This window comes from Octodon degus, unplaced genomic scaffold (assembly GCF_000260255.1).
Source record: "Octodon degus isolate 3935 unplaced genomic scaffold, OctDeg1.0 scaffold00068, whole genome shotgun sequence".
Classification (NCBI taxonomy): Eukaryota; Metazoa; Chordata; class Mammalia; order Rodentia; family Octodontidae; genus Octodon; species Octodon degus.
Window position 1 is genome coordinate 3,853,220 of NW_004524644.1, and position 25,066 is coordinate 3,878,285.

General features: G+C 46.7%; 2 protein-coding genes across 6 annotated transcripts in view; one reads left to right on the forward strand and one right to left on the reverse strand.

The window, feature by feature from the left end:
- Positions 1–23,244, forward strand: part of Srpk2 (SRSF protein kinase 2) — a 288,108-nt gene extending 264,864 nt beyond the window's left edge. For 2 of the 5 annotated variants that reach the window (XM_023719454.1, XM_023719455.1), the window contains 6 exons: positions 5,792–5,892; positions 6,181–6,288; positions 9,771–9,840; positions 10,442–10,534; positions 10,906–10,998; positions 20,162–23,244. In XM_023719454.1, coding sequence (XP_023575222.1) covers positions 5,792–5,892; positions 6,181–6,288; positions 9,771–9,840; positions 10,442–10,534; positions 10,906–10,998; positions 20,162–20,346 — 650 coding nt within the window. In that variant the 3' untranslated portion in view covers positions 20,347–23,244. The remainder of the gene's footprint in view (positions 1–5,791; positions 5,893–6,180; positions 6,289–9,770; positions 9,841–10,441; positions 10,535–10,905; positions 10,999–20,161) is intronic. The other 3 variants (XM_023719456.1, XM_004634997.2, XM_023719457.1) reach the window with 2 other exon arrangements.
- Kmt2e (lysine methyltransferase 2E) overlaps positions 21,349–25,066 on the reverse strand; it is a 107,601-nt gene continuing 103,883 nt past the window's right edge. The window contains exons 28-29 of the mRNA XM_023719498.1: positions 24,751–25,010; positions 21,349–21,507 (exon numbers count right to left, since the gene is read on the reverse strand). Of these exons, the coding sequence (XP_023575266.1) occupies positions 21,349–21,507; positions 24,751–25,010 (419 nt within the window). The remainder of the gene's footprint in view (positions 21,508–24,750; positions 25,011–25,066) is intronic.

Here is a 25,066-nt window from a genome sequence, read left to right on the forward strand (position 1 = left end):
CACATTATTGTTCAAACTGGGAAGGCAGGGTGGGTATAAGTTTACACCTGGAAAGAAAAACTAATAAACAGAAAACAAAAAACAGAAGGAACTTTAAAATCGTGGCGGGTGGGCGAGCAAGGCGCAGTGGCATGTGAGAATGCGCTCAGCACTAAGGAGGCTGAGGCCGAGAGACTGCTGTAAGCAGGGCCAGCCTCGGCGGCCTAGGAGCTGTCAGCCAGCACCACGTACCCTGCCTCAAAAACAGCAAACCAAAGCAGAACAAAAAAGATGGGTGACCAGAGGAAGTGTTTTAATTTAGGCAAGGTGTAAACACTTTGTGAGATAGATGAACTCATCATGCTGTTTGTCTGGGGGACACCTGAGCACCCCTCGGAGCAGGCGCCATCTCAGATGGGCACAAGTCTGTGGCCCCATGGACCCCACCTTTGTCTTGCAGGCCTCACTTTGCCCCCCCATCCCCCCACGTTCCCAAGGGTTTCCCAGTTATCTCCAGGCACCTTTCCTGTCAGTGCCCCCATCTCTGGTCTTAACGGCCCCTCCCCCGCCTGTCTGCCTGCCTGCAACTCTGATGCCCATCCCTCCGCTTTACTCATGGGTGAGTGCAGAGGCCCAGCAGTGTGCTGCATTCTTAAGGGCTATGAAGTGCTCTTGGGGCTCAGGCCTTGGGTGCAGGCTCCCCACACTCCTGGAGAATGTCTTACACCCACTCTTGGCAGCTCTGCTGTGCAAGGGTCGCTTCCCCATCTCCAAGACACCCTGCATGCCCGCTCAGTGTGTTGCCATCCGGTCTCCTCCACACTCCTCTTTTCTTTGTACCTGGTGAATCCTCGCTTCCTGCCCGTGGGCCTGGACCTCGGGGTGCAGGCATACAGAGCTCCTTGTAGGGCTGTTGGCTCTGCTCTGCCAGCTGCCGGGCCCACCTGCCTCTCTGCTCTGCTCCCTCAGTCTTGAGCAGTCATCTCCGTCGTGGGAAGCGGCTCCATCTGTGGAAACACAGGAAGGAATGAGCAGCTTAGCTCTGTTGTTGACAGATTATTTTGAAAGAGTAGTACAGTAAATAACTCTGTTTTCCACAGATCACGTGTTAACATTTTGCCTCATCATCATCATCATCAAATTATTGGGATGAAGGCATCACTGGGGACTGAACTCAGCACCTGCACTACATCCCCAGCCCATTTCTTAGTTTTATGTTTTAAGATAGGGTCTCACTAAGACACTGAGCTGCCCCGGGTGAGCTTGAAATTGAGATCCTCCTGCCTCAGCCTCCCCGAGTGCTGGGGTTACAAACCTACAGCATGAAGTAAGCTTATTAAGTTTACTTTATACTGAAATTGCATGCTGTAAATATGAGGCTACTTCACTCCTACATACTGCAGCCTCCCCTGATGAAGATATTTCTCTATCATACCTATCACTACCATGTGTAAAAATATAAATTATTTTATAAGATTGCCTATTATTATTCATTGCATATTTGGATTTCACTAGTTCTAAAGTTTTCTTCTTAAATTGTCCCTGTTCCAGAATAAAATAAAATAGCACCCTATCCCCAAGGCTGACGTTTCCCTGCAGGCCTCAGCGTTTTTCCCTCCTTTCTCCTGGTTGTGCTTTTCTTCACGGCACGGTCATGGCTCGTGTCCATCATTTCCTCCTCACTAGGATGTTGGCTCTTTGAGGCTGCCATGTCTGCTCAGCCTTGTGTCTGCAGCATCTGGTGCTGAGATGAGTATTTGCTGATTAATGTGTTCACACTGGGACCACTGCTGGGTGCGTGTGACCTGAATGTGCTGTAGTCCCAGGACTTGAACCGCCAGGGCTCCGTGCATGATTGTTTGTTCGGCTGTAGAAAAGCCCTACAGTGGTTCCAGCGGCGGGCACATGTGCTCATGAACGAATGAGTACTACTTGGCTGTCTCATGTCCTCCTCCTCTTCTCTCCATCCTTTGCATGGGCACAGTCACAGTGTTGCTGTGCTGACCTGGACCTTGTCCCTTGTCCCTCTTGCCCAGAGCAAGGTCTCCTCATTCAGATATTTGGCTTCCCTGTCTCAGGTTCCAGCTTGGGATCTGTTAACCATGGGCAGTCCGGCCCTGGAGAAGGATGGCCTAGAGGCTAGGAGCTGGCTACCATGTCCTTCATGGACATGAGGTTAGAGAAGCAAACTTTCCTAAGCATTTGTGTGGGTCCTGGCCTGCAGAGCAAAGAGAATAGTAAAGAAAGGTGGGAGCCCGACTGAGACATGTGGAAGAACTTCCGTGAAGGATACAGACTTTCTCTAGAGTGACCTGACAGTGATTAAAGGCTCGGAACAACAGGCAAGGCTTGTCTTAGAGTACCAACGCTAGAGCTATAACACACATCTTGGCTCCTGGAGCCTGAAGGACAAAGACCCTGGAGCCGAGTGGTTTTGTTAATGTCACCTGCGAAGTTGGCATGGCGGCCTCCTCCTCGCCCTCAGTGTCACCCACAGCTATCAGTCCTGTCCAGCCTCTCGCCTATCTCATGGCAGCTCTGGCTCCTTAGGCTGTCTTCCATTTTGCTGTCTCTTTAAATCGTGTGCTCGCCATAGTTATGCATACCTGTCATCCCATCACTCCAGAGGCTGAGGCAGGAGAATCACTGAGTTTGAGGTCTGGCTGGGCTACATAGTGAGCTCAAGGCCAGCCTGAACTGGGTAGTGAGATACTGTCTCAAAAAAAAAAAAAAAAAAAAAGGCCCTCATCTTCTCCCTACCCCCAGATTATCTAGAACAGATCTCAGGGAGAATATGCCCCGAGGCATCCCTCGTGGCAGCCCCCGTGTGTTCCCTGGTCCAGCTCTGCTAGCACTGGTGTCACAGTGATGGCACCCTTCATTCACACTGGCTTCTTCCCGAAGCTGTTTCTAGCTCAGGGCCTTGACACTTCGGGTTTTCTACTGCCTCTTCTTCTCCCCCTCTGGAGCTCCCTCAATTTAGGCTTCTTCTTAAGTGTCCCATTCTCTGAAAAGACCTCTCCTGAACAACCTCATCATTATCTGTTTCTCTGCTTTTTCTTCACAGAACATGCAATTACCTGACTGAGTGTCTTAGGTTAAAGGAGGAAAAGATTATTCGGCTCCTAGTTGGTCGAGGTTCAGCTCACAGTCCGCTGGCTCCCAGGCAGGGCGGCAGGGCAGAGGAGCATAGCAGAGAACAGCAGCCACGTAGAGGCCTCAAGGGAAGAGCAACAAGTAGGAAGGGGTGACAACAGCTTCTTTCTGCCCTTTATATTCTGTCCAGCCTCCCTGCTGTTAGGGCAGGTAGTGTTTACACCAAGAACTATGCCAAATCAATCCATGGACTAATTTAGTAATCATACACCCTTATCCCCAGCCTACACATTCCAGATCCAGCCACCTCTGAACAAGCCCTGCCTGTGCCCACACAAAGCTTAGGGGCATAAACCTTAGACAGAACGTAACACATCTAGACAAAAACCCTACAGTCCGTAAAGTGTGCATTTACTTATTTTTGCCCGTTGTTCCTCCTAGTACACGAGATCCTACCTTGGCATATCTTCTCTGTGCCGGTTCCCACCTGGCCCCCGGGAGGCTCACATTCTGGCTTTGAGTCTCCAGTGTGTGCTTTTTCTGTGGGCTGGTGCTGACCTTTCTGCCATTAGAACATATTCAGGCCTCCTTGAAGGACCTGTGTGCCCACATTGGGTCTGTCACCTAGAGATGGCTTCATCAGAAATTGTCTTAAAGCTCAGACTTTCACTTTCCTAAAATCGTTCCACTTACTTTGTGGGAGCAGAGCACATTTGCAGGCTTTTCATTTTGGAAAGGAGACATTGCTGATGTGTCATTGGATTTGCATTCAGTAGGAAGGGGAACTGTGGTATGGTGGGAGGAAGCAATCTGATTCTTAGGACAGCCAGTGGGAATGATTCTGCAGTAAGCTTGAGTGTCCTGTGTTTCCATGGGCCTTGTGGACTATTGCGGGCAGTACCCAAGCAGAGAACTGATCACTCCGAGAAATCAGAAATAGAGTACAGTCCCTTTTTCTCGTTATATATATATTTTTTCTTTCTTTCTTTCTTTTTTTTTTTTTTAAATGTATTTGGTTGTTACAGGGTCTCACTAGGCAGCTTGGACTCATAGTGGTCCTCCTGTTTTCAGCTTCCCCCGTGCTGGGATTACAGGTGTGTGCCACAATGCCCAGACTCTGTGGCTGGCTCAGCCCACCTTGGGGGCAGGGCTGGCGTGGCATATGGTGCTGGCAATCGAACCACAGACCCTGTGCTTGCCAAAGCTTGCGTAAGCAGGCGCTTTAGTCCACTGAGCTATCTCACCGGCCCTCTTCTATTCTTATGCAATTAAATTATTGAGATAAATTACCTGGTATCATTTAGAACACATTGTAAGCAGAACTATTTACAAACCTGAACCAGGAGGATAATAACATGTCACCAAAGATATTTTGCTTACTGAACACAAATGAGAGGTATTAAATACAAAGAAACTATTTAAATGTGTGGTGATGGTGTCTCTGACAGTGTATTTCTTATAGCATAATTGAATTAGGCAGCTCCTGGGAGGTGTTCTTAAAATCAACAGCTAGGAGTGGGTGGCAGAATACAGATCGGCTCATTTCGCTTGAGTGCCCTCAGATGACAGCTCGCTTGCCACTCTTGGAGAAAAGAAAGCAGATCTTCCTGTAGTTCAGCGGGCCACAGAATGTCTAACATAGTTTTGCTCTCTTTTGAATTGTGTGGCCAAAAGATGTGTAGGTCACCTCAGTAATGCCTAGCTTTCAGTGAACACAGGGCCTCTCCAAAAGGGGTGTCTAGCAGTCTGCATTGAGCAGGCTCTTTTGCTTAGTCTGTAAGTTCCGTTTCACACTCATTTCTGTAATAAAAGCAGCAGTTACCTTTCAACCTCACTGGAGATCTGAGCCTGCATGGCAGTTCGCAGTTTGGTGGTGGAGATGCTGGCTTGGTCTCAGGGCTTCCCTCTTGTCCTCACCAACTTCTTCCTGTTGTCACTTCCCAGCTGCCCAGCTGTACTTGATAATCAAGGTGAAATTCATCAGGGTATGCTTGAAAACAAGACTTATCCGAGATGGACCTCAGCTTGGGACACATTGGGAGGCCTGGCCCTGGCCTGCTGTGGAGTTTCCTTTGGGTCGCTCTGAAATGGAGAGTGACTGGAGGATGTGACAAGTTCATTTTTTGTGTCTGTGAGCTGTGCTCTTGGCCGCATTCTGTGTACCTCCTTGTCCCTTGCAGCAGTGCCCATTAGGGAGCGGCCAATGGTATGGACAATGGACCAGTGGGGCTGACCTGAGGCATAGGAACAGAGGAGGTGAGCAGCACGGCAAGCAGTGTCTTCTGGGTGTGCAAGTCATGCTCCCATATGGAAATTTCCTGAGATGGAGACAAAAAACTGAACTTTGTCGAGTTCAGTGGGCAGGATTCTGGGTCTGTGTGATTCCAGGTCTTTTTTGCACTTCTACAAAAGGAGGTTTTGTTTATTATTTTATTTGGTACAGGGTCTTGCTACACAGCTCAGACTCATAATGATCCTCCTGTCTCAGTCTCTCCAGTGCTGGGATTATAGGGATGCTCTACCATGCCCAGTTTCAGTGGCCAGCTTGGTGTGTGGTACTGGGGATCGAACCTGGGTCCTTGCGCTTGCCAGACAGGGACTTAGACCGCCGAACTATCTCCTCGGCCCAAAAGGAGGTTCTGTACCTGGCAAACATTGTGTGCCCACAGGGACCACTCATCTCCGTCACTAACTATCCTGCTGTTTGCCCATCCAGCAAAAACCCGGGCGGCCGACTTGTTGGTGAACCCCCTGGATCCTCGGAATGCAGATAAAATTAGAGTAAAAATTGCTGACCTGGGAAATGCTTGCTGGGTGGTAAGTAAGTTTTCTTTCTAAAACATCTTGTTCATGACCTGGGCCTGGTGACAAGTGCCTGTAATCTCAGCACTAGGGAGGCTAAGGCAGAAGAATTCCCACAAATTTGAGGGCAGCCGGGCCCCATAGTGAGCTCAAGGCCAGCTTAAACTATATAGTGAGACTCTGTCTCAAAAAAGCCAACCGAGAACCCCCAAAACATGTTGGTTGTGATTCTGAGGGACAAGATGCCGTTTTCCTTTCCGCATGTCTGTGTTTCACCTTGGTAACGCACGTGTTCCTTTCCAGCATAAACACTTCACCGAGGACATCCAAACGCGTCAGTACAGATCCATCGAGGTGCTGATAGGAGCAGGCTACAGCACGCCTGCAGACATCTGGAGCACAGCATGCATGGTAAGGGCAGCTGTGTGGTCCTCTCTGTGTCGCTAGGCCCTCCCCTTCCTGTATTCCCGGTGGAGTAGAGGTGTGTGGGCCCACCTTTCTAAATGGGAAGCTGAGCTACCAGGAGCTGGGCCTGCAGGGCAGTGCTGATCTTCTTAGGATGAGAAAGCACAGCTCCTGCCAGCTGCATCCTGAGCTGTGTCAGACTCCTCAGGGCGCCTTCGTCCTGTGCTGCCCGTCTGTGAGCTGGTGAGCACGCATGTGCCTTCATCTCGCCCCTGTCCCCGGCTCATCAGGTGCCTTTCCCTCCGTGGGCTTTCCCTCCCGTGCTAGAACAGGTGGCGTGTGTGTCTGCGGCATGGTGCAGAGCATCATGCTTGTGCTGTTTCCTGTCTCCTGGCGCCTGAACAAAAGGGCTCCCATGTGGGGCTTTTGGAGTCTTCTGTCTAGCAGAAGCCACGCGGAATGATGTGAATGTTCTGGTGTTGGGGGCTTGCTAGTTCTTTTGAGCACGCTGTATTTTATCCTCTGTTGTGAAGTAAGAGCATTGTTTTAAGCAGATAGTATCAGACAATATGAAAAAAAAGTAGGTGTTTTGTGCCTTCAAGGTAGCATGACCTGAGGCAGTAGGTAGGGCCAGGTAGGTCTAAAATAATTTCTAGTCTCTTATGACTGAGGGATAATGCCGATAATAATTTTAAAATTATTTTAAAGTGTTAGCTTTTCAGTGAGTTTCACCAGCCAGATTCCTGCCCTTGTGTGGCTTGGGGAGGCCTACTTGAAAGAAGCAGTGGGTGCTTTGAGTGTGGAGACCTGTGTGGAGGCCCAGACCAGGCCAGCAGGAAGGGAGCCGCTGGAAGAGCCAGGCTGCGGGGAGGGAGGGGGTGTTTAGGAGGTGGTGAAGCAGAGTGACGCTGTCCTCAGCAGCACAGAAGCCACACACCAGGGCTGCCCTGAATTACGCTTACCAAACTCTTTGAACTCAAAAGTCTTACACTTCTAATTTTGGATGTTAAGTGTGATGATATAACCAGAAAACTAGGGCAGCATCGAAGACGTAGGGATGGTGGTGGAAGTCAGTGCGTTCTGCGGCTGGCTGGCCGGCTGCCTCCTGTGCTCCAGCCCCTCACCTACTGTGCTTGTGTGGACACGAGAAGCAGGTGCTCCCTCTCCCCTGGGCCCGCTAGCCCACCAGGAACACCAGCAGGGCCTAGCAGCACGGGAGGCGACAGCACAGCTGCCCCTACCTGAGGGCTACAGGAGCAGCATATGGCTTTCTCTCTGCCCAGGTGGTTTTAAGAAGGAGCAAACCCTCATTCCTTGCCCCTGAAGGCCACAGCTGGAAGGTCTCTTCTTTATTTTTTCTAGGCAGAGAAGAGGCTTAAAAGTATTGCATTAGGCCAGGTATGGTGGCACATGCCTATATTCCCAGCACTCGGAGGCTGGGGCAGGAGGATCTTTATGAGTTTGAGACCAGCCTGGGCCACATAGTGAGCTCAAGGCCAGCGTGAACTGCATAACAAGACCCTGTCTCAGAAAGATATAAAAAAAAAAACAAAAAGTATTGCATCATATGAAATTGGACCTTTTACTGCCACGCCTGAGATTATTCTTGGGGGCAAAGCCTACAACCCTCCCAGTGTCATGAGTAGCACAGGTCAGAGAGGTTTACTGCAAGCAGGTGCAACAGCCAGGGGTTCGATCCCCAGGCCCTCTGTGCCAGCCCCGCCCCCAGGACGCACGGAGACAACAGTCAAAACTGGGAGAGGGGTGCTGTTCGCCTGTAATCCCAGCTCTTGGGAGGCTGTAAACAGGCGGATCACTTTGAGTCCAATCTAGTAGTGAGACCCTGAACAACCTCTACACCCTTCCCTAAGATACCAAAAAAAAAAAAAAAAAAAAGGTTTCACTGCATACAGGGACGAGGTTGGGATGCCCCTGCTGTTGTTGAGGGCAATAGAATGAGATGGTTGTTAGTCCTGCTCTCTTCTGGGCTCTGGACCCTTCCACACATAGCTCAGTAGTGTGGGCCCTGGAATTGTATAGCTGAGATGCTCCTCTGCATCCACAGAGGAGCAGGCAGCATCACGTGAAGTCCTTGGCGGGTCCTGGCCAGTGCTGTAGCCTCCAGAAAGACCAGCTTTACAAAACCTCTTCACCCCCAGAAACATTATTTATTCAAAACTGGGTGCTTTGACACAGAAGGCATTTCAGGAAATGGACTTCTGATCTTCAAGAACTTGAGAAGAATCTGTGTCAGGGGAAAGCTCCCAGCAGGGACCAGCTTGGCACATAGGGGAGAATCTCAAGTGTTTAAATAATGATGGCAGCAGTAACAGTGCTAATAATGACTGTATTGGACATGACTGGCTGAAGACAGTGATCCTTCATATTTTCATAGCTGCCGGCCTGAAAGCACTTTGTGAAGTATGAAGGCCCAAGGTATTCATTGTTCATGTGCTGACCCTTTTTTTTTTGGGGGGGTGCCTATGTGACAATAAAAAAAAAAAAACCTAGTTGTGTTCTGAAGATGGATTAGCCAGTTTCCATCTTCCTTTAAAAAAAAAAAAAAATCATTGTGTTGATAGGCTTAAGTATCTTGTTGGAAATATATGGGGTTTGGCTTTTTTTTATTTTAAAAAACATAGGATTTGAAGCTGGACATAGTGTCACACACCTATAGTCCCACATCACGGGAAGTCAAGGAGGAGGACTACAAGCTTGGACCCAAGTACAAGCTTGGACTACAGCTGGGGCAATTTAGTGACCTAGGAAGATCCTGTCTCAAAATTTAGGAGAGGAATAAAGATGGTTAGGAATATAGCTCAGTGTTAAGGTCCTGGGTTCAATCCCCAGTACTGCAAACAAAACCAAACCAAACATCCACAGTATTTAGTGAGCAGAACAGCAGCAGCAGACACCAGATTAAACTCCCCGCCCCGAGAGCCAGCCAGCTGAGGGCTTGCAGGTGTACCTGGGGAGCAGCTCTGTGTCCTCAGGAGCACCTGTGAGGTGCTACACTCTATCATGCCTGGGGACAGTGGAAGGGGGTCTTTTGGGTTCTAGATTCTCTTCTGCTTGAGTCAGAAATGAATGAAATGAGGAAACTGAAAGTACCCTTCTTGCCTACACACAAGCACTGTTGCCCAGAGAAAGCCACAGCATCCCTGTGTAGGGCCTGCTGATTGGTGTGGTGGAGCGGGCAGGCCCTGGGTGCAGAGGCCCGATGGGCTCCAGGACTGACCTCGCGTGGCCGCCAGCCTGCACTTACGGCTGGGGCTCTGCTTCCTGCAGCATAAAGAGAACATGCTGCTTTGTCTTCCAAGAGAGATGTAAAAATATCTGGGAACTTCTTTGAACTCTTTGGGAGAAAGAATAGAGAGACTAAGCTGTTTTAGGAGTGCTTTGGTTTGCCTGAGAACCGCAGAATGTCCCCAGGGGAGAAGAGGAGCTGGGCAGTGTGCAGAGCTTAGTGTGTCACCTTTGTGTCCTAGGCATTTGAGCTGGCCACTGGAGACTATTTGTTTGAACCACATTCCGGAGAAGACTATTCCAGGGATGAAGGTAAGCGCTGCTGCCTGTGGAGTCCTGCGGTTGGGACTGTTCCTCGCCCCGAGCCTCCAGAGTGTGATGTTGCTGTCTGAACCAGAGCCATATTTTGGTTTTCAATTTCCAAATTCACACACTTTCCCCTTGAGTTTGAAGCCCCTCAGGGTCAGCAAATGGGCAGTGCCCACTTGGCACCTGCAGCTCAGGGGAAGCCTTGGCCCTCTCCTGGCCTTGCTCAGTGCGGAGCTGCACTGGGGAGCCTCTCCATGGGAGGGAGCCTCCATCCACTGAGTACCTGCCCACTTTGCCATTCTCTCTGGGAGCTGAGTTGAAAACCAGGGAATTCGAGCTTGAATTCCTTTTGCAGACCTGACCATCTCCATGCTTACTTGCTGCAATGCTGGGGCGACTGGGGGAGCTGGCATCAGTCTCTGCTGATGCTCCAAGTGGTGCCTGATGCCTGGCAGCCCCCGAGCCTCTGCATGGATTGCTGCAGACATTGTTGATTTGAATCAGTATCTGATTTTTTACTAATTTTACTTTTTTCCCTCCTCTTTTATCCCATCCTTCCCTTTGCCCCTCCCATTCCCATATCCTTTTTTTCTCTTCTCCATAGACCACATAGCCCACATCATAGAGCTGCTAGGCAGTATCCCAAGGCACTTTGCTCTATCTGGAAAATATTCTCGGGAATTCTTCAATCGCAGAGGTAGTACCTCTTCTTTTTGAAAAGCGCCACGATGCAGACAGAAACAGAATAGTAGCTGCTGGTAGCCGCATTAATGATTTTAGAGGTATTTCTTCTAAATTCCAAAAGCAACACAGCAGAATTCCTATGCTGATTTCAGAGCTGACAAGAAGGCCCGATTGTGGCCTGTACTGAAGTGGCCCTGTGCACTGACCCCCATTTGGTGCCCAGGGCAGTCCTGAGTCCACCCTTGTGGGACAAGTGTGTGCTTGTGCCCTTGACCGATCCAGTCGTGCTGTTTCTGTCTGCGCGGGCAGTGGTAGTGTCTGCATGCAGTGTACTGATTAAACTGTCGTGTGTTTCTGTTTTGCTGGCAATGTTTCCCAATGCAGATCACATAGCATTGATCATTGAACTGCTGGGGAAAGTCCCTCGAAAATACGCTATGTTGGGGAAATACTCCAAGGAGTTTTTCACCAGAAAAGGTAACGGTATTTATGCAACACTAATTTTCCACATAGTCCTCTCCCAAAGGGAGAAATTGTGCATTCCTGTCTGAGCAAGGAAGAACGATCTGGAGTGTACAGCTGGGGAAGTCTGAAGAAGGTTCTCAAGAAGCAAGCTGAGTCATCTGGTGTCTGTGGGAATGAGAGTTTGTAAGAGAACAGCCTTCCGACGGTCATTCCTCTCTTCTACATCTTACCTCTCCTGCTCTAAGCACCAATCGTATATTCAGATACTTGTAAAAAGGATTTTCTGAAAATAGCAGAAAATAGACACACTTTGTGTGTCATAGAGCCAATAGTGGGAGCGCGGCAGCCTTGAGGCTGAGCCTCCTGCACACAGCCCTCTGTGCGACCTCCGGCCCGTTTATGGAGCTGGGGCCTCCGCCCGGGAGCGCCTTTGTGCAGCACAGTCTCACGGTTGCCCTGTGCGTCCTGTCGCACTGTCATACAGCCTCATGTTGTGGCGCTCCCTGGCCTTCCTCTACAGGACCCTGAGCAGCTGTTTCTTTGCCGTGTGCAGTCTCAGTTAATGATCAGGTTTCAAAATACCTCCAAGCCCCTTGTAGATCATTTTTTCCTTTAATTTTTTTTTTTTTGAGAGCCCCTTTCACATGTTTTCTTTTGTGATTTGTTTTTGTTTGCATAATCCTTTAATAAAGAACTTTTAAAGTCAGTTTGAGTAGAACATGAAAGTTCTAGAAATTTGTCACCCAGATACCCTTTTTTTTTTTTAAGACAGGGTCTCACTATGTAGATCAAGTTGGCCTTGAACTCACTTTATAGCCCAGGCAGGCCTTGAACTCATGGCAGTCCCCTTGCCTCAGCCTTCTAAGTACTAGAATTACAGGCCTCCATCACCATGCCAGCATTTCCTGGTCCTCTCAGGCTCTACCAATTTGTAGAAGCATTTTTTTTTTTGAGATGGAGTCTTGCTAATGACAGTTACCCAGGATGTGCTTTAATTTGAGATCTTCCTGCTTCAGCCTCTTGGAGTGGTAGGACTATAGTTGTATACCACCAGATCTGACCAACTTTAATTTTCCTATGAGATAAGGAATTCTTATTGAGTAGCATTCACCTCTGCACACATGGCTGCTCCTGCACAGGCCAAAGCAGCGTTTGGCACTGTGGGTGGCTTTGCTATTACTCCAGGTTCCATGTAGAGCTGCAAGGTGGCGTGTGTCTTGGGATCTCTGCATTTGTTCCCTTACCTGTTGAGGGGGATTATTTCAGGCTGTGGAGGCATAAGAAAGTATACAGTGATACTGCGTGGCATGTGCTACGGTGGCAGCTGCTGATTGCTAACACGAAGTTATAAACAGAAAAGCAGTGCAAGGCTTGGGCACATGGACGGGGTTAAGCCGTGCTGACGAGGGTGAGGTCTCGGGTTCAGTTCCCAGCAGGGCAGATAGACTTTCCCTAGGTGTCTTCCAGAAGCTGATATTTCAGAGGAGTCAACCAAGGGGAAGCTCTGTACTAGCAAGGCCGGGGGCTCAGCTTGCCCCTGGGATCATGGGCCCATCCTCGTTCCTATCTGCTTCTGGGCAGGGCTGTGGAGGTGGTGTCTCTTGTGGAGCCTGACACTCTGTGGAAGGGCATGAGGGGCGCAGAGAGCCCTGTTTTCTCAGCAGGCAGGTGGGCAGGCTTGACACTTGCGGCTTCTCCCTATGCAGTAAAGAGTCCCAAACCCAGGGCCTGCTTCATGCTGGGCAGGCATTCTGCCACTGAGCTACATCCCAATCCTTTTTCAGTTTTATTTTTATTTTCAGCTAGGTGTAGTGGTACGTGCCTGTAATCCCACTGCGCCCCTGTCTCGCTAAATTGCCCAGGCTCACCCTGAACTTGGACCCTCCTCACACTGTGCAGTAGCTGGGATTGCAGAAGTACATCACTGCACCAGCTGCACCCGAGCTGCTTGAAAGCGCTGGAGCAGCGTGTTTGGAGGGCGCTGTGGAGGTAATAAAGCATCCTTGGTGACCTACCGAGGACATTCTGGCATGGTGTTACTGTGGTAACCGGACTGGCACACCCCACCCCCGCTGTAAGGGAGAATTTATGATGAGGCCAGAAATCCCCTAAAATGCCTGGGGGTTCAACTTAAATTCTTTCCTGATAATTGTTTACTTATCATGGCTGTGGTGATCAGAAGAAATTTGGGGTCTTGACAGAAATGACAGCAATATTATGAGGAACAAGAACTTGCCATGAGGGGCCAGGGAGATGGCTCAGTAGAATAAGCACTCGCCTGGCGAGCACAGTGGCCTGAGTTCAATACCTGGTTCCACCAAAAAAAAAAAAAAAAAAAAAAAAAAAAACTTGCCATGAAAATAGTTTTCCCCCTGTCCCCAAGGATGAGGGAAGTGGCTTGCTGAAAGCTATGTTCTGGTGTATCCCTCAAGTTCTGTTTAGAATACACTTTTTTTTTTTTTTTTTTTTTTTTTTTTTTGGCAGAACCAGGGATTGAACTCAGGCCCTTGTGCTTGCCTGGCAAGTGCTTAAGAGCCATCTCCCAGGCCCCAAGGATACACATTTTGATGATAGTGGGAGATCAGTGCAGGCAAGAGCAGCCTCTTGGGCCTGATTGTTTGATCGCATCAATAGCTATTATCTTAGTAAAAAATACTTGGTTGAGGATTGGAGTATTGAAGGATATGGTGTACTTTTTAAAAATATCAGATGTGCTGGGATGTATTGTGGGGTTGGGCACATAGATATGCAGATGTGAGCATCAGACTAAAGGGCTTCTGAGATGAATTGCAAACTTGCAAGTATCAGAATAAGAAGGAGAAGTGCCCGAGCAGTGTAAGGTCTGTGTTTCCAGAGCAGGGAGCTGGTGTCCACAGTGCTCTGCAGTAGAGAAGGAAGGTGGTCCTCAGAGCTGGGAGGGAAGACTTAGGAAGTTTAACAAAGAGACACTTTAATTATCTGTAGTATTTGAGCTTCATGTGTTAAATTGTAAATTTATCTCCAAGTTATGTAAAAGCAGCAGATGCTTTGAGAGCTATAGGAGCGGACCTCTTTTGTGGGTATGTGACCCATACAGGCTGAACATTGTCTCCACTCCATCTTGATTTTTCTTGGCTTTAAGTTTTAAAAGATTCTCAAAATACTTCCCAGCTGCATACATGCCAGGCATTGGTATTAGAACATTCTGTGAGCCATAGGATGTCCTTGAGGACCCCGTTGCCTTTGGAAACCCTGGGAAGGAAAGGTTGCCTAGGGCTCTGCCAAAATAAAAGTAGCTAAAGAAAGCTCCCTCATGCTGATTAGTAAATAAGCCTTAAGGGTTACAGTGCAGAGGTAAACTACTATCACCATAATTTCATCTTGACAAACTTCAAAGAGCCTTGTTCCTCAGCATGCCAAGGTCTGGATTCAGTTTCAGGGTGAGTGGCTGGGGATGGATGGACAGACGGACAGATGAATGGACAGTATTCTTTCTTCTCTGACTAGACCTTCCATAGAGGACAAGCTGAGCACAGGCCTAGTGTACTGCGGGATATGCAATGCCGAGCACATTCGTGCCTGGTAGAGCTCAGGTTCAGGGATTGACGCTCAATAAGCTCAAGCATGTGAACCTGTATCTGCCTTTGGTTTGGGGAGGGAACGTGGTGAGCTGGCTGGGGCTGGCCCCGTGTTCCAGGGTGTAGCCTGCTGTCCAGCTGCACTGCTTGCTGTGACCTCCACCTCACTCTCAGCTGGCCCAGCATGGAGAGGGCCTGGTGGAGGACCCTGTGGCTGGAGTGGTATTGACAGACGGGGTACCACTGAGAGGTGCTGTGCCCTGGAGTGACCCAAGTCACAGTGAAGACATTCTTTGAAATAGCCGCAGGCTGAGGAATGGAACTGCTTTTCGTGTTTGAATCATTTCAGCATTAGTACATAGAATGCAGAAAGTGGAACTCATTGCTGAAACACATTTCAGACAATTCCTGTTATACAAGTTGGCTGTCCCTTATCTACAGTGCTGAGACCAAGAGGGCTTCAAGTCTCACATTTCAGAATATTAGCATCTCCATAGAACGTGAGGTTTTGGATACTGGACCCAGCGCTAACCATGGAATTCATTTGTTTCATACAGACCTTGTATGCATAGGCTACTGTTGTTGGTTTTGTTTCCAGTGCTGGGGATCAAAGCCAGGGCCTCACACGGGATAGGCGAGTGCTCTGCTGCTGAGTAACGGCCTAGCCCCTTTGAAGGTCATTTTAGACAGTCGCCTCAACATGCCTGCCTTTGGACTGCCACTCCTCACATGCGGTCAGGTGTGGCGCTGTCCACTTGTGTCCTCTTAGAGCATTACAGATTTTGGATGACGGGTGCTCAGCCGGTACTTCCCTGGTTGCTCCCATCATTTGCTTTGACTTCCTGATGATGTAATACTTATTTTTAAGGCAGGCATTGACACAACCCTGGAATTCTTTTAAATTTATTATTTTGTTGTCTGTGTTGTACCCCTTTGTTATGTGTGCACATTTTATTTTTATTTATTTTTTAAATTTTATTTGTGTGTGTGTGTGTGTGTGTGTGTGGCCAGCTCAGCCCACCAGGGGGCGGGGCTGGCTGGCATGTGGTGCTGGGGGATCGAACCACGGTCCCTGTGCTTTGCTAAGCTTGTTCTAAGTAGGTGCTTTAGACCACTGAGCCATCTCACCAGTCCATGTGTGCACATTTTAAAAGAATAACTTTATTGAGATATAATTTTAGACCATACAGCTGAGTTAACCCTTTAAAAGATGTGTGCAGTGCAGTAGTTTCTAATATATTGACAGAGATGGATAACTGCTACTGTTACTTAATTTCATGACATTTTCATCATCACAAAGAAACCTCATACCCATTCATGGTCACTCTCGATTCTCTCGACTCTTAACTCAGAGCAGTGCTACTTCTGTGTTTTGGAGTTGGTAGCCTGAAGCCATGCTCTGCTGCTCCTCGGAAGACAGAGGCCTGTGGTTGCACCGTGCATCGGTGGTGCACGCTTGCCTGCTGCTGCATTTTGGCTGCGGCATGTGCTGCTGATGTGCTGGTCCTGTGCAGGGTTCTCCCGTCTCTTGAATGTGTGTGGTGACAGTTGAAGTGTAGTTCTTACCTTATATATTCTTCCTGTTCTTACTTGTACTTACTTTCCTCTTGTTTTCACTTCCCTCATAGTTCAGTCGTATATGCCATTTGGAAGTAATTTTTGTATGAGATGTGAAGTAGGATGTATACACGTTTTGAGTCCCAATATTTACCTCCCTGTATTTTATCTACCTGCATAGGAATTCATCCATATTTCTTTTTTTTTTTAATTTTATTTTTTTTCATCCATATTTCTTAAATTTTCTCTTAGGCTCTTTACCAGTATTTATAGTAGGGTTCCTTTGTCTGTGTACAGTACTGAAATTTGCCAGTAGTCACTGCAGTTCTATCCCAGTATTTGCCTTTATAGTCTTTCCATGTGAATATGAGACCTCATGTGATTCTATATGTAATTCTGGACTATAACTTCCTGGGCAAAATAACATTTTTTTTCTTTCTCAAATCAGTTAACATTGAGAAAGTGTAATGGAAAGCACTTTATCGTCCGGGCTGGCAGGTCACAGCCTCTGCCCTCCTGCTGGCCTGCTTTCTGTCAGGTCCTGCCTCTGTCCAGATGTTTCCAGCAAGTTTAGAGGCCAACGGTCCTGGGGAGCAGCTCCCAGCAGAGTTGTTGGCCTTGCTGCCTAAGCTTTTGGGTGCAGATCTGTGAGAGGGAGGCGCTGAGGTTTGCGCCCTTTTTTTTTTTTTTTTTAATGTGTTTAGTACAGGGTCTCACTACACAGATCAGACTCATAGTGATCTTCCTGTTTTCAGCCTCCCAAGTGCTGGGATTACAAGCGTGTGCCACCATACCCAGCTCAATCACCCTCTGAGGGGGCCCTGGGGATGGGGCCGGGGATTGAACCCCAGTCTGCTGAGCTGTCTGGTCCACCTTTTTTTGGTGGTGGGGGAGCAGTACCAGGGACTGAACTCAGGACGTTGTGCTTGCCAAGCAGGCACTTATCCCACTGAGCTATCTCCCCGGCCTGGGGTATGCACCTTGTAGGCCCAGGAGTCCAGTTCCGCTCTGTGTTCCCAAGGAGGCAGTGGCACCGTCCTCACGCCATCGCAGAAACAGCCAGAACCCAACTTTGTTTTTCTTTTCTTTTAAGTAAACACAATCACAAGTGTTTGATTGTCTCCAAATGTGTTTAAGTGAAACGTAATCTTTGTATACTTCCCAAAGAAAAAAATTATCAGGGTAAAAATTCTTTAGCTGGGTATGGAGTTAATTTTATACTAGGTGCAAGTAGGAGACATGCACAGGAGGATGTGAGGACGCGTACGTGTCCATGGGGTCTAGATTTGCTGTCAGAGCTGCCCACATCCCCATGTAGCCCATAGGTGTCCTGTGACACCATGCAGTGACCTTCATGTCACAGAGCTCTGTGTGTCCGGTGCTTGGGTAGATGCTAGAGTTATTTTGCATGTTGTATGTTTTGCTATTTTAGGCTACATCTTTGTGAAAATATTGTTTATATGTGGTTAGTTATATAAGAGTTCTTCATAGCCTGTTAATTTTACCCCTTGGTTGTGCAGCCATTAAGATATCTGCCAGGTTGCAGTCACTCCTTAGTATCTGTGGCTTCCGCCTCCACAGGGTGAATCAACCGCAGATCTGAAATGCGGGTTTTACATACACTAAAGTTGCTTCAGTGCTCAACATGTATACGCCTTGTTTCTTGTCATTCTCCCCAAGCAACACAATGTGACAGCTATTCACATAGCATTTACATTGCATTAAGGATTGTATTAATGTAGGGCCAGGGAACGGCTCAGTAGAATAAATGCTTGCCTGGCAAGCGCAAGGGCCTGAGTTCAATCCTGGTTCTGCCAAAAAAAAGAAAAAAAGAAAAAGGATTGTATGTAATGTAGAGGTGATTTACTAGAGAGAGAGGGCAGTGTGTACACGCGCCTGTTTTATTTGAGGGGCTTGGAGCGCCCTTGGACTTGCGCTGGGAGCGAGGGGCATGTTCTTGGAGCCAAGCTCTATGGAAATGGGATGACTGACTGTACTTAGGTTTATTTTGGGCGATTTTGGGATTGGTTTAGTTTGGCTTGTTTGTTTAATTTTCTCTCGAAAGCTTGAATTTTAGGCAACAAATACTGCTCCATTGATTTGATGGGCTCATTTTGTTCAGTGTGCTGAGGGTTTTTCTGGAGTTGGGAATTGAACCTAAGGCCTTTGGTATGCTAGGCAAGCATTGTGTCGCTAAGCCATGGCCCCTGCCTGACTATACTTAGTCGGATCCCTTTTAAAGGAACTTAGTTTAAAATTGCCATCATTAAACATAGGTTCTTTTGCAACTCTAAGTAGCCTGTGCTTCCCAGTGTCTGTACTCATTTGTTCCAGGACAGAATAACTGGAGGATCATTGAGTTGTGTTGAGCTTCTTGCAGCTTGGCACGTGTAAGTGCCACTAGCGTGAGCCGTTGCTGTGGCAAGATGAGCACGTCACCCCAAGTCTGCAGTAGTTACGTTACCGGAAGTGTGAGAATTTAGGGAAAAACTTTAGCACTGTTGGTGTCTGGCTGCATCTCATTTCAGTCTTTGTGGTTATTTTAAAATGAATCTTGTGATGATCTGCAGAACAGAGTTTTGAGGCTGTTTTATACTGCTTGACAGTTTACCCTGATCACTCCCATGCTGTTTAGTCGTAACTACCGCTCATCAAGTGGATGTACCATATTTTGGTTTTTTCACCATCATGCTCCTATTTTTGCACCTTTACAATTTTGTAAATCTGTGCAGTGGTGTATTGAGCATATGCTGGTGATAAGGACAGAAGCTCCAGGGATAGCTGAGACTCCTTTCTCCTACAGGCTGCCTTCCCTTCTTCCATAGAGGCAGACCAGACCTCCACTCTGGGAGCCAGCTTTGCTCCACACACTGTTCAGAGGCTTCCTGGATACCCATCTAAATACAATGTCTCTAAAAGTGTCCTTCCAGAGGAATCCTGTGCCCCATTACAGCTCTCCAAGCGCAGCCTCACCCTCGCCCTGACGGAGTGAGGGTGGCCAGCAGCTGCCACTGTGGGCAGGGCGCTGGGGCTCTGCTTTTGTTTTTGTGATTTTTGTGCCATATTCTTGTGTTGTTATTACGGTTGAAAGGGGGAGGTAGTGTGTTTCCAAATGGACTTGAATGATGAATGAACCAGTGCACATCTCCCAAGGAGGCCTTCATGAGTGCAGCACTGATTCTCTAGAGCTGGGACAAGCAGGGCCAGGGGCAGGGTGACCAGAACTACCCTGGCCTGCAGATTTCAAGGCTTATGATGTAATGGCCTTGGAATCTTAGATGGTGTAACAGATGTGTAGACACCAACAGTGTCTGGTTTGATTATCTGGCGTGGTAGCCAGCAGCTACTTGTGGCTATTTGACTTCAAACAAACTAAAGTGTTACTTCAGTTGCATGAGCTGCATTTCCTGTGTGCAGCAGATGCATGTGTGCGGCAGCCAGTGGCTGCTGCCTGGACAGCACAGACAACAGGTGTGTCTGTACCATTCCAGAAGTTCTTTCAGTGCCATTCAGAGAAAGAGACCCCCTCCCTTTCTTCGCATAAAATGTTACATCTCAGGGCTTTCTCTAAACAAGTTTGCAGTGTGCCTAAGAGCCGAAGTTAGAGTGCTAGTGGCTTTTTTGGGAAACGAGGACATTGTGGAGCTGAGCATGGTGGGACATACCAGTAGTCTCAGCACTCTGGGGGACTGAGGCAGAAGTTCAAGCCCAGCTTGGGCAATTTATTAATTTACTGAGATCCTGTCTCAAAATGAAAAGGACTAGGAAGTTAGCTCCATGTAAAGGTTCTGAATTCAATCCCCAGTCCTGCAAAAAGAAAATTTGCTGGGCATTCGTGCACACTCTGCTTAAAGAAACCAGCAGTGATATGAATGAATTATAGTTGGCCCTTGAGCTTTGACGTGGTCACAGATACTTCTGTGTTTATTGTGAAAGAGGAAAGCTGCTCTTCTTCCTGGGTGCCAGATGGTGTTGACTGGGCAGGTAGGTATCGCGGCGGGGCCAACCATGGGAAGTGCAAGCTTGGAGCTCTCCTGATACTGGTGTTTTTCCCCCTGTAGGAGAACTGCGACACATCACCAAGCTGAAGCCCTGGAGCCTCTTCGATGTACTTGTGGAAAAGTATGGCTGGCCGCAGGAAGACGCTGCGCAGTTCACGGATTTCCTCATCCCCATGTTAGAAATGGTTCCAGAGAAACGGGCCTCTGCTGGTGAATGCCTTCGGCATCCTTGGTTGAATTCTTAGCAAATCTACAGATACACCATTCAGAGCTAGCAAGTGTTTTCCAGTACACTGGACCTAAACGGTGACTCTCATTCTTTAACAGGATTACAAGTGAGCTGGCTTCCTCTTCAGACCTTTATTTTGCGCTGAGGTACTGTTGTTTGATATTCTGCTCTGTGTGCACTGTGATCCTGGGAAGGGTAGTCTTCTGTCTTCAGCTAAGTAGTTGACCATTTTCTTCTGGAAACAATAACATGTCTCTAAGCATTGTTTCTTGTGTTGTGTGGCATTCAAATGTCATTTTTATTTTGAATGAAAAACTCTTTCCCCTTTGTGTTTTGGCAGGATTTGTAACTATTTATGAAGAAATATTTTAGCTGAGTACTATATAATTTACAATCTTAAGAAATTATCAAGGTGGAACCAAGAAATAGCAAGGAAATGTACAATGTTATCCTCTGGCAAAGGGACATCATTCCTGTATTATAGTGTATGTAAATGCACCTTGTAAATGTTGCTTTCCACTAAATATGGGGTGGGGACTCGAGTTTCAGAAAAGCTGCCCGGCGCCAAATGTCCTGTAGCGGAGCTGCACAAGGCGGCCCGCTGCTCCAGGGCTGTGCACATTTCTTCCTCGCAGTCCATGTGCGGTGGCTCCGGGCTGCCAGATGTTGCTCCCTGTGCGGCGCTTTACGGGAAGGAGACAGGCTTGCTCTAACACACACAATAAGTCAGCAGTCCCATTTGTATTTTTGCATATTTTTAAGAGTACTTTTAAAGAAAAAAAGTGATTTCCCTTTAAAAACGTGATGGCCTGGTACCATGTGGTGTTGCTTCCTCCGAGCACTGTAAGTTAAATGTATAGATTAAATTGGACAAGAGAAACATGTTCAGTGTGTGGAATGACTGTATATATGTATGTGTATATATATGTATATATACACATATATATATGATCATGTTTGTCTAAAACATAAGGTACGTACAGTATATACAGCTGCAGTGCACTGAGCAAAGTCCTCCTCACAGCTCGAAGGTGACAGTGATCACATCCATTCCATAGGCAGCTTGATGTGTGGCTACATGAACTTTACCAGCTTTCTTGTCTTCTTTCCATGAATGAGAAAATGATTTTCCTTCTCTGGGTTGCACAGTTTTTGTTCTGCACTTCCTCAAAGTTAACTGTAGAATCCAGGACACAAACCATTATTAGTAGGCAATACAATTTTAGACTATATGGAGGTATGTAGCCTCTTTTAGAAGTCAGTGGATTGATTGTGTTTTTATTTTAAATTTTACATTCATTAAGGTGCCTCGTTTTTCCTGACTTTGTCCATTAACATTTATCCACATGCCTTTGCAATAACTAGGTTGTGAAAAGCTAACAAGTATTGTAACAATAACCTATTGTTTGAGGTGCTTGCAGTTGTCTTAAAAATTAAAGTATTTTGTTTTTCTCCCCCAGACATTGCCTTGGTCTTTGCCCTGTATTTGAAGGGATAGAATCAACGTGCGCTGGCTCAGTGTGTACTGTCACCAGAAGTAAAGGGAACAGCAGCGTCCCTGTGGCAGCAAGTGTAGTTGTAGAGTGTGAATTAAGGTTTTTGGTAAGGACATTAGTACATGTTTTCTAAGGCCAGAATGGATTTAGGAAAGAGGTTAATTCTAGATACATTATCTAGAATTTCAGTAATTCTTTTTTATCCAGGCTTCATCAAAAACCATTCTAATTGCATTTTGCTTGAGCTTTTCAAACATTTTTAAAAACACCATTCATTCTGAGGGAACAAGACACATACTCCTCCTAGGAAGTAGCATTGTATCACATGTTTCTGTGAGGTAGAATATACCATTCTATTCTGAGATGTGCATGCTGTTTTCCTGATGAGGCTTAGGTCTCTACGTCCGTTCTTTGACAGAAGTTGGTCATAGGCCGGTGGTGCCATGATTTCCATAGGACATATCCTTGCAAGAACTACAGAGTACGTTTATATCCCCCTGTGTCTAGAATAAGTATCAGAATGATTGTACACTTGACAAATTTATCTTAAGTTTCAGTTCATATTGGAAAAGAAACTAGATGATTATTGTATTAGGTACCATGTGGCTTTTAGCGATTCTTGGTGGCTGCTTTGTTAGAGAATGCATCGGGCTGGGGAACTTCTGGTCATGCTAAACATGAGCCAGTTCACTGAATTGAGTGGAGTGTCCTTACTTTCCCCACATGAAGTCTTCATGGAACATCACAAGCAGTGGTCACGTGTGCTCGGGTAGCAGAGCCAGAAGCTGGCTGGCTGGCTGGCTGGCTGGCAATTGGCAGGAGAGCTCCACAGAGGAGAGCAGAGGTGTCTATGGAGAGCTGCAAGAGGCACAAGAGGCACACACCTTTTGGGTGAAACTGATTCGCCGCTGCTTCTTTCCCTGGACCAGATGTAACTTATAAGGAAACTTTCCATGAGAGCAGAGAGCTTGTTTCTTTTTATAGTTCCACTTTTTTCTCCCCATTTTCAGATGAATGTTTGGTAGAGGCTAGCATTTAATTAAGGATTTTCCTTCATCATCATAACATTATTTAATACTCTGTAGTTTGTACATGAGTTTCTGTATGCTTTAATTCTATAGCAGGCCATTCTGAAGCAATGAGCAATCAAGAATGCTCAGGAGGGTCCTTTTAAAGAGATAAATATTGGTATTTAATGTAAGAAACTATCAGGTGATGGATGATGTAAAGCCATTTCTTCTCAAATGTTTGTGAATGCCATAAGTACAATTTTGCTTCACAAGTCAAGGATGGCAAAATTGATTTGTGTTTTAAAACCTGAAGCTGATGAGCATTTGAACCCTAAAAATGTGCTGTATTAATGCACAATCATAAGCTAATTTTCAAAAGGAAATGAAAATTAAAAGCATAAAACATGACTTAAATGACTACCAGATCTCAGTCATTCTTAGTCTGTTTACTCTTTTTCTGATGCCCAAATCATGCCAAGTAATTTGGATAGTGAAAACTCTGTTGATGTGGTCACTGATACTGGATATACTAATTAGTACTCCTGACAGAAGGCGAAGGCTGGGGATTTTCATTTTTCCACCATCAGAAGTAGTAGTTTGTATTTCAGCCATAGTCACCTGAGAGGCCATCTTCGTTTTACTGATTGTCTTTCTTAGTTGTGTATTCCCAGGCGAAATTTAAAGAAATTTATTTCCCATAACTGTACAAATTTAAAGAACCTGTGCATAGATATGAAGCATACACTTTTAAAATCATTTTTGATTAACCAATATGACATTTAGTCATGTTCTCAAACATGCAAATTAGATATTCCTGTGTTTTAGAAGGCAGACTATTCATATCTTCTTGAAAACTGTTACAAATTGCAGTCTGTCTTGTGTAATGCGTTAGTGGTCTGGTTTAATTCTGTATGATGCCTGAGTATTAAGGCGCGGGCTAGGTGGCTCTTCTGCAGAAGGACATGCAGGAACCATTGCCAGCACGGGGGCTTACTGCCGCTGCCACCCAGGGAAGGTTGTGGTTGATGAGGAAAAGCAAAGGCTCCTTACAGAGTAAGACCACTTAAGCAGACCCAAGAGTAGAAGGACAATTAGCTATACAGGACAATTTGGTAAAACTGACATAATTGTGATTTATTAACATGAATTAAAATGCCCAACCAGTGCTTCAATGTGACAGTATATTTAAAATAAAAAAGAAATTAAAGACCATATACTGCACTACTTTCACAAAGATCACACAGTTTTGCAAAAGACCTGTCATATGTACAATGCTATATATCAAATGAAAAAGAGCAGTAAGCAATTATATACGCAAAAGAAATGTAGTATTTACAGTTTGTCAGAACATTAGAAATCATCTGTACATTAAATTACATTTGGCTTGGAAATAACTGATAAGACAAAATAAGCCATATCCACACCAAACTATAAAAAAATCTGTATTGCATTTTATACCTAAGATGCACTCTCACAGAACTGCTGAACCCCCCAAAGAAGAAATTCCTCATAGTGCCAGTATGTAGCTGTGTACTTAATGCGTATGTATAAAATAATAGACATTCACTAAATGAATTAAGTGCAACAATAAAATTTAAAGGTCATGTAGCATCAAATCTACTGCCAGAAGAACAGCTGGAATGTTGATGTACAAAATAAAGATACCTAATACTGGTTTAACAGCACATTTTAAAAGAAATTTTAAAAAGCAAAAATGGGGAAAATACAATGAAAGAGCACTGGTTTGTTTTTTTTTTTATACAAAGTTTCATGTACAAGCTTTAAAAAGTACCTTCATAGGTACATATGAAATATACAGTTTATCTTACACAACATTTTAAAAAATGTTTTTGAAACGAGTCCATTTTAATGCCACCCGGAACCATGGTAATTGTTCTGAAATGTTGGTGGCACCTGTGCTCTGTGAATGGGGATCTGCCCGGGCACCGGCGACGCCTGCTGAGGTCCCTGCACCCCGTGCGGCAAGGCCACTGGGCCGGGGTGCGGGCAGAACCCCGAGGCAGACGGCGTTGGAATACTGTTTGGTCCTTGGGGCTGGAGATGAGGACCCGCGACGGAGAGGGGACAGTGTGGCCCTGAGGCAGACGGCTGGTGCTGGGGCCCGGCTCCTAGGGCGCTGTGGTGCGCGGCCGGCGCGGGGTAGGGCGGCGCGGCTGCGGGGAAGAGCGGCGCCCCTTGGTGTGGCGGGTGGTGCAGGGCGGGCGCCGAG